A 14,910-nucleotide genomic window follows, 5' to 3' on the forward strand; every position below is an offset into this window, starting at 1 on the left:
AAATTAAATTGCTAGTTTGTCGTATTTTCCAACGTTTATTATGATTCTTCTAAAATATTGGGCAGTAGTGATGACTGTTGGGTGACCCACTTACTTTTGTTAACCTAACATAAATGATGGACTCCACAGAGGTTATTGATTAGTAAATATTTTTCTCGGTCGCGGCATTTCCAATAATGAGATTCCCAATTTGAACCGAAGTCGTCTGCTACATGTAGTATGTTTACAGCTTTGTGAGCGCATCACGTTGCGCGTCATGTATCGGCGAGTCGGCCCGGGCCGCGTGGTATCGGCACTCGGACGGATGGCGCGGCGCCCCACCACCAGGAAGCCGCCGTTCGCCCTGGGACTCTCTGCCCAGTCTCCGACACGAGGGCAGCCTCAACGACTCCGGCTACAGGAGTAACAGAGCCGACAGTTTTGAACAAAGGTAAGTTACTAAGTATAATAGTATATAATGTCATCGATATATTAAATAAGCACTGATTTTTTTAGTATCTTCTTTCAAATATCAAATAGTCCGAGAGTGATAGTGGTGGTGGTGGTGGTATAGATTTAATAGGTATTACGTCAATTACTAATTCATAAATGGATATTAATAGTTGAGGTCACTTATAAAATTAATGAAATAATTCATAAACTACATTAAATTAATATTGAATTTATCGATGGACCTACTCTTTATACATCAATAACAAAGAGAAGGCAATTTGTTCTTTCAGAAAATAAAGCTCCAATTGACACGTAGATCAAATCGTAAAAGTTAATAGAACTGGGCTGATGTTAACTATAATGAAACGTTGTATTTTCGGCTACCACTGAATATTTACGTTACACGTAATTTAATATCCGAAAGCTCTGAATTTCAATGTTCATTTGTAATTTCTGTCAACGGAGTGGATTGGCACTGAAATCCAAGTCCAAATGAAGTTCCCAGTAACTGAATGTCGTATCGGAACCGGCGCGAAATGAAACGAACATTTTGATGCCTCTCGACAGATATATTTTTAAATTTTATTTGCCAAGTTGAAAGCTGTTGAAAATAAACACGAATTACTTGAATACATCTTTTAAAGTGTAATTAATTAGGATAATTGGTGACCTAAAAAAGTCTTTATGGAAAAATTCTTTGAAATATTATGTTTTATAATATTATGAATATCTATAGTGAAATATATAATTTATGGAATAAGCCTTTTTTAGCAATGCACTCTTTGTACTTATAATAGTTACATAAATTGGTAATATAATCTTAAGTTAAAATTTAAAACACATAGCAGATTTTTTTTCAAATTACGCAAGCAATATGATTAATAGTAACTGCACATGTTGCTATAGCTATTACTTTATAAATATATGAGTTATCTTCCAGGGGTGTGTTTGACCGACAAGACAGCGTGCGTTCCGAGTATACCAGCGATCGCGAGTCCTCGCGCTACGGTATCGTGCAGCAGGCGTCCATCGACAGCACCGACTCCAGGATATGCTACCTAACATCCAGTGAGGTAAGTTATAAAATGTATCAATATATTCATTCTTTTTGTTCCCTTTTCATTTAATCTTTATGAAAAGATTGCCATAAGATGACAAGCCTTACAATTCAATCCACATATAGAACCCGTGTCTGATACGGAATTCCAATAACCAAGCGTCGAATTGAAACGGGAAGATCATAAATACAGAACTCTTTTATAAAATTGAAAAGAATGCAATCTCTAAACGAGAATGTCAATCGTTTCTAGCTGTAGCTAGACGTTTTGTTGAAGGCGGGCATGCTTTGTTCGCACGTACAATGTTATAAGTACCTGAGCGCTAGTAACTATGTAAGCGACGTACAATGCAAAAGACTAAAATAACGCCGGCCCAGCTCTACCGAGCGAGCCCTGGGACAGTTCGTACGACATCGGAAGAGCTCGTCGGAGTCTGCGCAGAAAACGACGCAGCGCGCTTTGCTGCGCCTTGAGCACCTCCAATCGTATTCAGAACGTAACATAAAAATATTATTTTGAGGTTAACTTTGTTCAATTATAATTGCAAGAATATAAACCGGCTGTTGTTTGCGAACGCCTCGACCTGTTCCGTTCTAGCCGTGTCGAATGTCGCGAAAACGTATCCTAATACGTAAACTGAGGCGTTTTGTTTGTGTAAATACAAAGCTTTTACTGTCAAGTACACGGACAAAGAAGATTTACGGCGTCACTGCTGCGTTTTGTCTCAATACTAATTTCGAATACTCACGGTTGTTACAATAAGACAATTCTAAAGATAATTAAGTTGATGCTGTTGTGAAAAATATTTTTTTAAAAACATATCCGGCGTGACAAAGTGAAGTCAATTCAGAATATACGTTTGTGTGAATTGTTGACATAATAATACAAGTATCTGTTTCATTAACAAGAAGTAAAAACTTAACGTAATTAGCAAAGTAATCGTCACTATTGAGTAGAGTTCCTGCCTGTAAATCGCTTGATCCACCTGTGATATTTGTCTCGTTTATAAATGTTTATCTCTGTGCATCTTGTGAAGCTGCCGACTATATATAATAATTGTTACCATTCTTAGAATGTTCCATTTTACGCTGTTTATACTGTATTAAGAGAAGAAGCGTCATTATTAAACTTGTAGTAGAATCTCTTCTTTCTCGTACATATTAATATTGTATTGATAATTTTGTTAAATAATATATAACGTTGGAATTTGTGAAGTTGTCCAAGTAAATATTCGTTGTTATAATGTTTGTATTGTAACTTGCATGGGGGCCATCAAATCTAAAAATGCTGATTTACTGAAGGTATTGTAATTATTGACAATATTTTTATTATTAGCAAAATTCTTTCGTTTTAATAAAGCTTTCTTTGCATTCTTAACATTTTATAATTAACTTTTACTTAAATAAATAAGCAATCCTTTTAGTTTATATCATGCTTCCTTCAGTATTCGATTATTGTAATTTTACTTGGATTTTTATAACCTTAATATAATGTATGTATGTATGTAAAAGTGTAAAAAACAATAATACAAAATTAATAAAAAAATATTCATACATAAAAACTGCAACATCTTAAACAAACTATCTATTTTACCTTTAAAGTGTGTGTAAAATAATATTCTTTAAAACCTACTGAACCACAACTTCTTTCAACAAATCAATAATAACTGAAAGAGAGCCAATCAAAATTGTCAATATATCATGTCACTGCGGTTGAAACGTGATGTATGTTGACGTGTTTGTAAACCGCCCTGTCTGTATCAAAGAAATGGGATATCGAAGGCCCAATGTTTATTCTTGAACGAGGCCGCGAACCACAGAGGCATGGCCACTGGAAATTGTGTCAGGGTCATGTTTCTATTGATCCCGCTTCTTTTGCACTGAGAGTCAACCTGTGTCGTTTGTTCGTTGCTGTACCCTCATTCATTTTTTTAGTACAGTTAACTCTGAATTCTATTTGTGTTTAATTAAATTTTCCATGTATTCGGAAGTATAAATGTATCCTGTGCAGGGATTTTTATGATTATAAAAGATTTATTATAATAAGATTTTGTTGAGAGCGTTAATGTTAGAAAAGCTAATTAAGTTATTTATTAGAGGCTATAAACAATTATACATTTAATAAACTCGTTATTACTAATACGCAAAGTTAATACTGATAAAAAAAAATAGACAAAAAGATATTGTTTACCGTTAATGAATTTAACTCAAAGAGCTCAAGGAAATGGTATTTTTATAGTGTCCGTAGTAAAAACATATTATTAGATGAAAATATAGGTACATTAATCACAATTCAAATCCCTAAAAACAATGTAATTAATATTTGAAATTAATAAAAATAAAATAGTCGTAATAATAAATTTGTGTCGATAATATTAGAAAAAGAATTTCATATTATAAACTATTATTATGCTTACACTTTGCATTATCTTCCAAACGTAAATTGCGACGGTTTAGTTTAGAACCTTCTATAGCTTCCATCTTACATCTAACGTCGGCTATTTAATCTAGATGTCGCTAGTAATAGCTGGGAAAACATTTTCCGCAAACATTCTGAACTATAAGACAAATAGGTGAAATTTTTCTTCTTTAATATATAGCAAAGAAAAAGTCTTGCAATGAGGCATTTCCTCAGGAAATACGTAATAATAACAAAGACAGGTTATTTATTATAGGTAATGTTAACGCCATTCGCTACGTAAGCTTTTAGTGAATGCTACAAACTATCAGAGCTTTTTACAAAAATTAGGTCACAATATTCTTCACGGCCAATTAATTCCACTTCGTTTCTTGTTGGCAATTCGTTCAGATGATAAAATAAAGACTGCGCTTTACATCCTGATGATAAATTCATAACATTTTAGTAACAATCTGACAGTGGGATATTCACTTTATTGTAGCATTAGTTCAACTTAAACTTGTACATTTTAAATTTGAATTCAGAATGTTGTGAAATTTTATTAATAATCTGTAACAATATTATGCTTTATAAATAGTTTAATCGGAATAGTTTGAATATTATGTTGCCTGAATATTTTTAAGCTTTGAATTTTTTAAAGTTATTAAACTTAAACAACTTGGTTGTAAATACAATTTTTTTTTATAAATTATAATATTATGTTGTATATTCTCATATAAAATAAAACTTTGCTATTGTTTCAGGTAAGTAACGCAACCAGAAAGTAACAAATTATTGAGAAGGTTAATCAGGTGAGTAGTAGTAATACCTTTGTATGATGTATGTTATAGACACCTTAATTAATAACGCATTAATTTAAATAGTTACGGTATACTCAATTATCGGGAATGTTATGAAATAAACGTAAATAAACCACAATTACTTTTTCTTCAATAATATCTAGAGTGAAAATGAAACCAGTTCATACATAATTTGTCGGCCATTTTAATACATGAATAAGTATTATCCTTTACTTGGACTAAACGAAACTTCACGAAACCCTTTGTTTTATTTATTCACTGTATCATTAGAGGAAGCTTATAAAACAACTTTCTTTTAGCTAAATACGCCCAAAGCAAATATACGGGTCCTGAGATGACCATCGTACATCGTATAAAGTAATTTTTTCCCCTATCAGCTTAATGTGCACTACTCCGCTTGTAATAAAGAGAGCTCTTTTACTCTTACAAAGTTTCTTCTTAGGAACACATATTATGTGTACTGTACGCTAAATTTACTATGTATAGCTACAGTAATGGTAAGTTTCAGTATTAAATTCATACTTTTTTAAAGATATATTGAAATTAAGTTTCCAAATCAATATCATCTGAAGTACATAACAACAAACAGAGGCGCAAAGTTCACCCGGGCTCGGTACTTGATAATAATTGGTAGGTAGGTGTGTGTTGTTCGCATCGATGACGCATCAGGCTGTGCCCTGATACATGCAGCGGCGCGGCCAGCGGGGTCCGGAGCGCCGCGACTGCGCCATGACACCCAGCGCCATTCTCCTGTAACATGCTCTCGGTTCGTTGGCTTGCTCAATTATCTTTCGAGTATCGCTCCATCGACAAACGTGCGTTAATTCATACTATGCTATTTTAATTTAACATTTATCATGTTACGCATATTTTTTAGTTTTGACTATATAATGCTGACTTTTTATCTGATATTCAACTTATTTATTTCAAGAACTCTAATGTAACTTATTAAAATGGAAATATTATTTTTATTCTACACTCAATAAATACATAAATATTTTAATAAATGTCACGTTTATTACAAATCCACTTTATACTGCTTCCTTTGCTATTATTTTAGGTTTGAATTTCTTAAGTATAAGATATAACTCCTTACCTTGTACTTAACAAATACGAGGAGCTTCTACCCCTATTAAAACAGATAAACATGTTTAGACGTATGCATATTAAAATGAAAAGTACAAAGTTGTTACTAAGAAAACTATCGAAGTAAAATAAATAGCTTTTTTATTAAATGTGTTATAAAAGTTGTCTTCCCTACGCTCCGTGGATTACAGCGCAATCGATGTTGTGAATATGAGCAAAATAAATCTTACCCGCGCAAAAATATTTCGCTTCACTATCCTAAATTGATTAAATCTGGTAAAGCAAAGTAGCATAAATTGCTCAACCACTAAATTAAATGCGTTTATAAATATGCAAAATCTCATTTAGTAATAAAAGTTGTCTCATCTGATCTAAAATTTAATGAGTAAATTTGAAAATGTATTAAAGTAATTAAATTGATTGCGATGCTCAGCGAGGAGCTATAATCATTTATGATTCATTAACCTTACCTGCTCACCACGTACCTCAGTGGCCTCGTTATGCTGCCTTTATAATTAGGGTGTGACTACAACTTATATTATACACTGAATTATGTGCCTAGGTCTAAACTGCTTAAATAGAAATACAAAATAATGTTTTCGTAAATTGGAAACTTATAGGGTTATACAGTAATACATTTTGTAAGTTTGTGAGACAGGCGTAAGGGTGGGTGGACGGTCCGGCGCGGAATGTTGAGCTAATGACATTTTGTTTGCCAATTGATTGATCGCTCATAAAATTGCGATGTAAGATAGATTTTTTTCTTCAATAAGAACGTATATGTGATATGTTGTTATAACATGTGTTTATAGACTATTCATAAAGGTATTAACTATTATAAGTGATTATTCGTAACTACGCTTATATCCTACAAGGATATTCCACATTCAATAAACGCTATTAACTAGTGTTCATCTCTGTTTTGCCATTTTCTTACACCAAATCATTCGAGAGTCGAAAAGTCAAATCTATGATAACTTTATTAATAATTAAAGGTGTTAATTGGTAAGACCTTAGTTTAATTTAGTTAGTGACAGAGCTTCAATAACTGAAATCGTCAGTTGATAAATACCGCAATTAGAACAATTTTAGAGTAACTGTTGAAATTTAAATACAATCTCTTTCTTCTCAGGACAAGCTTTAAAAACTCACAAATTTTAGGATAGGATTCTAGACATGTTATAATGTACACATGCAAATCTAAAGATTCAACACAAGAGCACTTTGGTTAGGAAATTATTCATGCGCCTCGTAAGCCATGAGTCGAACTGATCCGATTTCTTATCAAAATTGTATTACATAAAACTCTTCATCGATTTATCGTATAATGTAACACTAGTGTAATACCAGCCTCACGCACGTACGTAGAGGTACTTATTATGATGAAGGCACGAAACTATCTTAGGTTTTTCCATTTTCGCGTCCAGGCAGCTGCTGCTACTTGCAGCCACTGTTGTTTTTCAATCTAAAGTAATTTGAGCTTTTATAATTACTGAGTTACAGTCGCATGTTTTCCGCGAGAAAATATGTCAATAGTAATTTCAATTTTAGGTAGTTTTGCTTCTGTTCATCTGCAGTAGGGACACTCACGTGGATTCGATAAAAGAAACATTTTATATCTGTACACACGCGAGACAATTTTATTTCTATTGCGAGTTGGAATAAAATTGCCTCTGGAGCGGCGACAAAATCCTTTTAAATCTGAAATGATATTGTGCGTATGTGTGTTAAACAGATAGCGTTAAAGTGTAGACATTTAATATATTATTTTCTTATAGAGTTTTCTATATAGAATCTAGAATTCTAGTCATATAGAAAATTATATAACTAGTTAAATATAATTTTAGATAAGTATAATATAGTTATCCGTTATATCTTTAGAGAAAAGAGTTTTATTAAATTGTTCTCAAGTATTTTGTACATTGTATCAATTACACTCGATCTAACTTTTATTTTTTTTTTTGAGCTTACACCTAAGTGTTTTGAGGCGAAGACAATTGTGTAAATTCACCTTTGTTCGCAAAAGTTAAATTTTCATTCCATATAGTAAGAATAACGCTATTATCATAACGCAATAAAGTTTAACCGGTACTTTGCTTATGATATTGGAATAGACAAAGTTACACAAATGTAACAATCTGATTCGCGGATTGAATGCAAGAAAACCAGTTTCCTAGGCTAAGTAGGTACAGCGCTACAACAACGAATTAATGAATATACTAAAGCTAAGAATAGGCCCTAATAGATGAAACATTTCCTTACAAATCCATATAAATAACGTACGATACATTAATAACGAGTTTCCTTATTTTAACATCTTTGTGTATGTAAGTAGGTATAGGAAACGTTTGCGTGCTTCCTATCCGAAAACGATATCTGACGCACATGAATATAAATGATAAATTATGAAACAGTCGGAAAAAAAAATTCCAGCTTTTTATAAGCGAATTGAAAGATTTGGATCTCTGTGCAATCTATTATTTAGATACATATTGTTGTTTAGTAGTTTACTCTTACTTTCTAACTTTCGCGATAGAAAAATACCAAACTACAATAAAAATGATCGACGATTATGGTTATTGTTCATGCCTAAAACCGATATCCGATAATATACTGTATTGTATAAATACACGGCGGGAAAAATACCCATCAATCAATATTGTAGAGCTGTATGCCCTACTAATCATTGACAAAGTAAATAACTGTTCATAGTGCGTTCACCCCAACGTAGCGTAGGACTTTAAAATGTTCACGAGTTTGGACTTGTTCATCGTAGCACGAATACAGCCGAAAATATTTCCACATGAAAGAACTCTATGGTGCGACAACTCTGTGATTACAGATATGCTTTCAGCTATTTCATGAAAAAAATTATCCAATGCACCTTTCAGGAATCAAATGAGTTACTAAATTACAATACAGAATAAACCTCAAATAACAAGACAAAAATATAATACAAATTTTTGTGAAATTGTATGTCAAAATATTTAAAAATCTTAGATTTAATTTATCGTTTCATTTTAACATTTACAATGATTCTAATAAACACCCTAATATGAATGCTTGTACGTAAAAAGCCGCGTTAAATGCTGCGTGAACATAACTCGTAGTAACGACTAACGATAAACAAATCGTTATATTATTGCTTATCCGGCGTAGTAAAAGATATGTTCGTTATTTGAAAGAGAAATAAATTTAAATGGTAGGTTGTTATAGTGTGCAGTAGGCGGGTAAAGCGGGGCACACGGGCGCCGCCCGCCCGCAGGCGCGCTTGCTCCGAAAGCGCCCGAGGACTTACGATCGTTTCGCTCCGAATCATAACGAAGTTTGACGATTGCGACCACCCTCCGTCGACGCTCGCCGGATCCAGTCGCAGAGAAGGCCGCTAGGGCGTTGGAGTGGTTCAGTGTGTGACCAGTGCTTGATTATGTAACTAAAAAAACTTATTTATTTATTAACTGAAGGCGCGACCTGATTGAACTCGTCTCGATGTTAAACAGCTGGTGATATATTTTCATAAATTATGCACAGGCGGAAAATAATTTGCTTTAGTGTTAAGTGATGTGCATGCCAATCCTTGCGTTCATAGGGAGTATGTTTATCTTATCGTCAAAGAAACACTTGCAGTTACTCATTAAATATATGTTATCTACTAACGAGCCAATCAAAGGAATTTACCGTGACATTCTGTCATGTCAGTTGACGTACACAGTTGCATTTTATATAACCGCAGTGAAGCGACAGTTGTTTGGACAATAATTACAAATGTGATTCTAGTATTTTATTAGATATGGAAAAGTTCATTGACTTAGACCAGGAATCTAGAAGTGAATTTTGTTTGCTACAAGTTCAAAGGAAGGAGATTGGTGACTGTTATAGTTATTTGAAGCTCGATCTAGCTGTTGTTATTCCAATCGAAAGAACAAATAGAAGTAAGCCAATGGGAATTTGGCGCAATGCAGGCCGCTTGGATAGAAACGGCCACGCAGTTGCGGTGACTCATTCCGAATCCATAATTGCTTACTGAATACTATATTCGACGCAATCTCAAACTCCATTATTGGAATAATGCACTTACATTTTCATAAATACATTGAAATGTTTACCTTCCTCCCGTTATTCGACATCAGCGATTTATTCACTGTGCAATAGTTTATCGATTATAATTTATTATCATTTGTGATTTCATTTTGTAATTAACGTTTCAATCGTTTTTAATTTACCTTTGACGTAACTTTAATTTACTGCCCTTGTTGATCGCGCTTTCGGAGATTAATCAAAAATTTCAATGTATGTTTTCATTTACTGTTAAATTTTTGCGCTACTAATAGTATGTTACGTTGTATCGTCATTGTAGTTTATATATTCAAAGGAAATGTATAACAGGTCGCTAACAGGCATTTTAAGTATAATTTGATTGAGTTTTTTGTAAATAATATCTATCACGCAACTCGTTCTATGGAAATGTTCCGTTCATTATTAAGCCATTCGGTGCAACGCTTTGTAACGCCGTCCTCATTTCAAATATCCAAGTTTCTCGAAACTAAAGATAGGTTAAATATATATTTTTTTAGATTTTATCTTAACTATACAGTATCGGTATAAACTATGTGTTAAATATTAATAATTTATTACAAAAATAAAATACTGTACAACACATCACTCAACAGAAATAGCAGAAACTTATTATCAATGAAAGTTAGGCAACTTCAGATTGAATTTAGCATACATATTTGAATGAAATTTAGAATATAAATACTAAAAGCATTTGTTGCTATTAAATTTGGAAAATGTGCAGCACGACACGTTCAAACGTAACGCCACTTTACTGTGGTGTGTCACGCCCTACTTCACATGGAAAAGTTCGCGCTGGCTATTAGTGGAATTAAAACGCTACGAATCTACAAAAAGATGCATCAATCTTATGGCATGAACGTGTCCAACTCACTGACTATTCGTAAAATTCTTGTATTACTTTTCATGTTTTCGTAATAATATATCATAGTTAACATCACTAGTGTTATGCTTTCACTTCAATTTATATAGTAACCTTATACACGTGCACATTATTGACTGATATCTAATGATTAGAAAACTTCTGAAAGAACCAAAAATCAAAAATTGCACAATATTTTAAATTTATTACAATTTGCTATGTCATCTAAAATAAGATTTCCGCCTGTGCATATTGCAATTTTGTGTTTAAATTATTGGTTGATTTGAAGAAACATTAAGTAATTAAAACTCTAATAAATTTATGGTGTAAAATTATCATAAAACGATAGGCACAAGAAGACAAAATGACATTAAAGTAATTCAAAAGAGATGTAATCCAATAAATAAACAAGATTGGTGGGCCGCCGTAGGCGGATGGTAGTACGGTTGTTGGGGCGCGTGATGAGGTGACGCTCGCGCGCCGGCCGCTGACGCCACTCCTCGCCAATGATGGTGGAGACGCAACGTGCGCCGCAGCCCCGATGTGCGCGCGCGCTCGATGCTCGCGCCAAGCCCGCTTCTGCTTCAGCGCCTCCTTCGTTGTCCGGTAGTGGTACTGTGATGCACCTGCGACGACGCAGACATAAGACTGTCCACTTCGGCGAGAATCTTTTGATGCAAGTATGCGCCGATCGGGCACATTTAGCTGCGCTAGGAGCTCGAATCCCAGATGTCTCTTTTTGCCATAAGGCCCATACGGGACTCCAAAAAGGCGATGCTCGGTACTGCTGCGTTGCACACCACTGTTGCCTGGCCGCCGGAGCTCTCGTAGCGCTAACGTCCAACGGACGGCCCAAGCCACGTAGGGAAAGAAGCGGCGACTCACATTCGAGCGGCGGTGAAGCTGCGGACAAAGGAGAGGGCGGCAGCGGTTCAGCTTCTAAAGAAACAAAACGAAAAACTAAGCATCATCACCACCATCACCATCACCATAAAATACACAGCTGCCCATATCATGATGTCGCGCCACCGCCTGAAGATGAACCCGACGAAAAGGCTCTAATACCAAGAAAAACCGTTTCGCCTTATCTTTATATACCTAGTAAATTAGAGCCGAATGTACAACAATTATTCAGTTTTATTGAAAGCGTATTAAGTGCATGGGCGGCGGAAGAAGGGCTCACGAGCACTGGCGAGTACTCGGAGCCAGATGAACGCATAGTTCGCAGGCGTAAGCTTAACAAGTATAAAAAACGCACTGATATACTCAACATACGACGCATAGTCTATGAGGTTTCTATACTACGAGGAACAAAGCTTCTCGGTAATGTCAGATTTCGTCACTACCATTGGAAGGAACCGCACAAACATGCAATGAAGCTTTTCTCAGGAAGGTAAGTTGCAAAGAATAACGCATACGTCATACATGCAACGTTTAGACCGACTTGGCTATGCATAGATTCACATTTTCAAATTACCAAAAGAGTATATTTTGTCATGACTTCATACATAAATAATATTCAAATAGCATTGGAATTAGACAAAAAACTTGCTAGAAATCTATACATACAAATCTATACACGTCCATAAGACTACGCAGAGGCACAATAAGTGCACCTCGGGCCTCAAAGCTTAATCCGACCCAAATGGAAAATTAGAGGCGAGCCCATCGGCATGCCGGACTCGAATTTTAATTCGTAACGTAATCACATGCATATTATAGTAAAACAAGAAACAAAAAGCATTGTCTGACGGTCCGAATTAAGACCACAGGTCACATCTGTGTTTTGCTGCTATTAGTCTAACGAGGCAATATAACACCATGATTATTCACTGCATAAAGAAGTTATATTTTCGCTACATACGTATAGAAACACAATACATTCCAAAGTTGATTATTGCATTTATTGAATCCTAAAAGATAAAGTAATTGTTTAATTTACTTTATTAAGTGATGATAAATAAAAATAGAAATAGTTTAAAATGTGTGTTACAGGCATAACATTGAAACAATCGTTTAAGTAAAACCAGCAGGGAAGTAGCTAACTAACATTTTGACCTTATTTTTAGCTTTCTCCTTGTGGAAACTGCAATTTCCTTTTTGCTAATGAGCGCTATTATTTTCGCTTTCTACTTGAATATGCAGGCGTATTCGATTCTTATCTAGGTATAAAAATTTATATCTACCTATTGGAAAGCTTCTGTCTAAGAGTTATTTTTAAATTATTTATATCCCTTAGGTCATTGTTTAGCGCCGATACTTGCAAATATATAATTATCATATGGGGTTTATTGCGGCGTGGTATAGTTCTTTTTTATACGCGCAGGGCAAAGTGATGCACCTCATGGTAAGTGGAGAGGAGGTCCAATAGATCAGTCGGCCGGCATAATAGTGTCGACAGTTGACACAATTATGCCGGCCTATTGAAACTCATAAGCAATTTAGTATCATCAAATAAATATATTTTATATTTGCTTATGTTCTTAGCTCCGCCCGTGAGAAAAGTTTTTATGAGATAAAAGATCCGCTATATATTTTCGCGGGATAAAAAAATACCTTGTACTATTGCAGACTATAATCTACCTGAAAAGTTGATTAGAACTAATAATCGCCTAATCAAAATTGGTAAAGAAAGAAATTGTAGGTTATTTAGTAATTTTGAATTGAAAGTGCTTTAAAAACCGAGCACGTTACGAGTTTATTCTGTATTATAAATTTATTCTTATCTTATATTCCACTTTTATAATGCAACTAGAGAAATTAGTAGCGATATTCCAATTCCCAACTAACCAGCGGTGCTTACAATTAAGTATTATATTTAGTTACAGGAATTCTATCTCCAACGCACATAAAGCAATTTAATAAATGGAATGCAATTTCAACTGAAATACATTTTAAATTTAGCTTACATCATGTTTACGCGGAAATGTTTGCGCCAATTAAAGGTTTTACTTAGATTACGATTCTATGAAATGCGAAACACAGACCACCAGCGTATTTCATATTATATAGGCTTTCCAAACATTTCATGCACTAAATACATATGTGCAAATCAATGTTTAGATTTGAATAATAGATTGTTAAATATATATAAAATTTTGTCAAAGCGGGTTACACATTAGTGAGGTATTGACAGAAAATGTGCGGATGTAACATACAATATTAATATATTTGATACTTACAGTACAATAGCAAATAATTAATTACGTTACATTTACTGTCAAAGTCTTAATTCTGTAAACAATATAACAGAAAATAGCAACATATAGCAGTATTTTTTCCAGTGTTATTTACTTTGAAAAAAGCTAATCTTAGCTGCCATCAAAGCAATTGAGACTGAGAGTGACGGCCTCGTGTTACAACTGTGGCGCACTGTAATACGCGTCTCAACGCACTTACGGATGTAACGCACAAACCTGAGATGAATATTCCACGCGAATTATTATTAATGTTCGAATCTTTAAGACCGCGATTTAAAATTACATCTTGATCCTTTGGTGAGCAACCATGTTAAGTTAAAAATATGTTATACTAAGTATTATTATTAGAAATCAGATTATATGCAAGAGTGCAAATAGAATTTAATTTGCTACAATTTTTTTTCGTACTTAAACTCGGGAAGGCGTTACCTTATTCAATATATTTTCACAACACGTGTCTTATACAACTACTGAAGTATGCGCTATCAATGAAAATGTAATAAAATATGCAGTAACGCTATAAAAAAGCGTTTCGTGTCTTTGCACATGCAAATATAAAATGTTTATAATCCGAGGTCTAATTATGAGACACATACTCGGCCATATTATGTTTCAAAGCCGAGACCAATGCACTGCTTTATGTGGTCAAATGCTCCTGAAAAAAAAAACAGTAAATTGGAGTAATATAAACACATAATTAATATTATTTTGTAAATCTCTTTAGCTTTAAAGTTTGTAAAGCAATGCATACAATTTGATGAAGTTAAAAAGCAACTAATTATTTTAAAGTGGGCTTAAATGTGCCGCGGTTTCCACTACGTGAAGCGAATGTTTTGTCTCTCATAAGGGGAATTTATGTGTTTACCGACAAAAATAAACGAAGATAGTTTTTCTTTGTGTTTGTTTTTCTGCCTTTGAGGTACAAGTAAGCCGAGAGTAAAATAACATAATTTTGAAATGATTAAATATATATTTACATA

At 34.0% G+C, this 14,910-nt stretch overlaps 1 protein-coding gene across 1 annotated transcript in view; it reads left to right on the forward strand.

Moving 5' to 3' along the window:
• The window catches only part of LOC115444648 (protein still life, isoforms C/SIF type 2), a 104,667-nt gene that overhangs the window by 39,520 nt on the left and 50,237 nt on the right, over positions 1-14,910 (forward strand). The window contains exons 20-21 of the mRNA XM_037443361.1: positions 230-430; positions 1,373-1,505. Of these exons, the coding sequence (XP_037299258.1) occupies positions 230-430; positions 1,373-1,505 (334 nt within the window). The remainder of the gene's footprint in view (positions 1-229; positions 431-1,372; positions 1,506-14,910) is intronic.

The sequence above is a fragment of the Manduca sexta genome, chromosome 26 (assembly GCF_014839805.1).
Source record: "Manduca sexta isolate Smith_Timp_Sample1 chromosome 26, JHU_Msex_v1.0, whole genome shotgun sequence".
Classification (NCBI taxonomy): Eukaryota; Metazoa; Arthropoda; class Insecta; order Lepidoptera; family Sphingidae; genus Manduca; species Manduca sexta.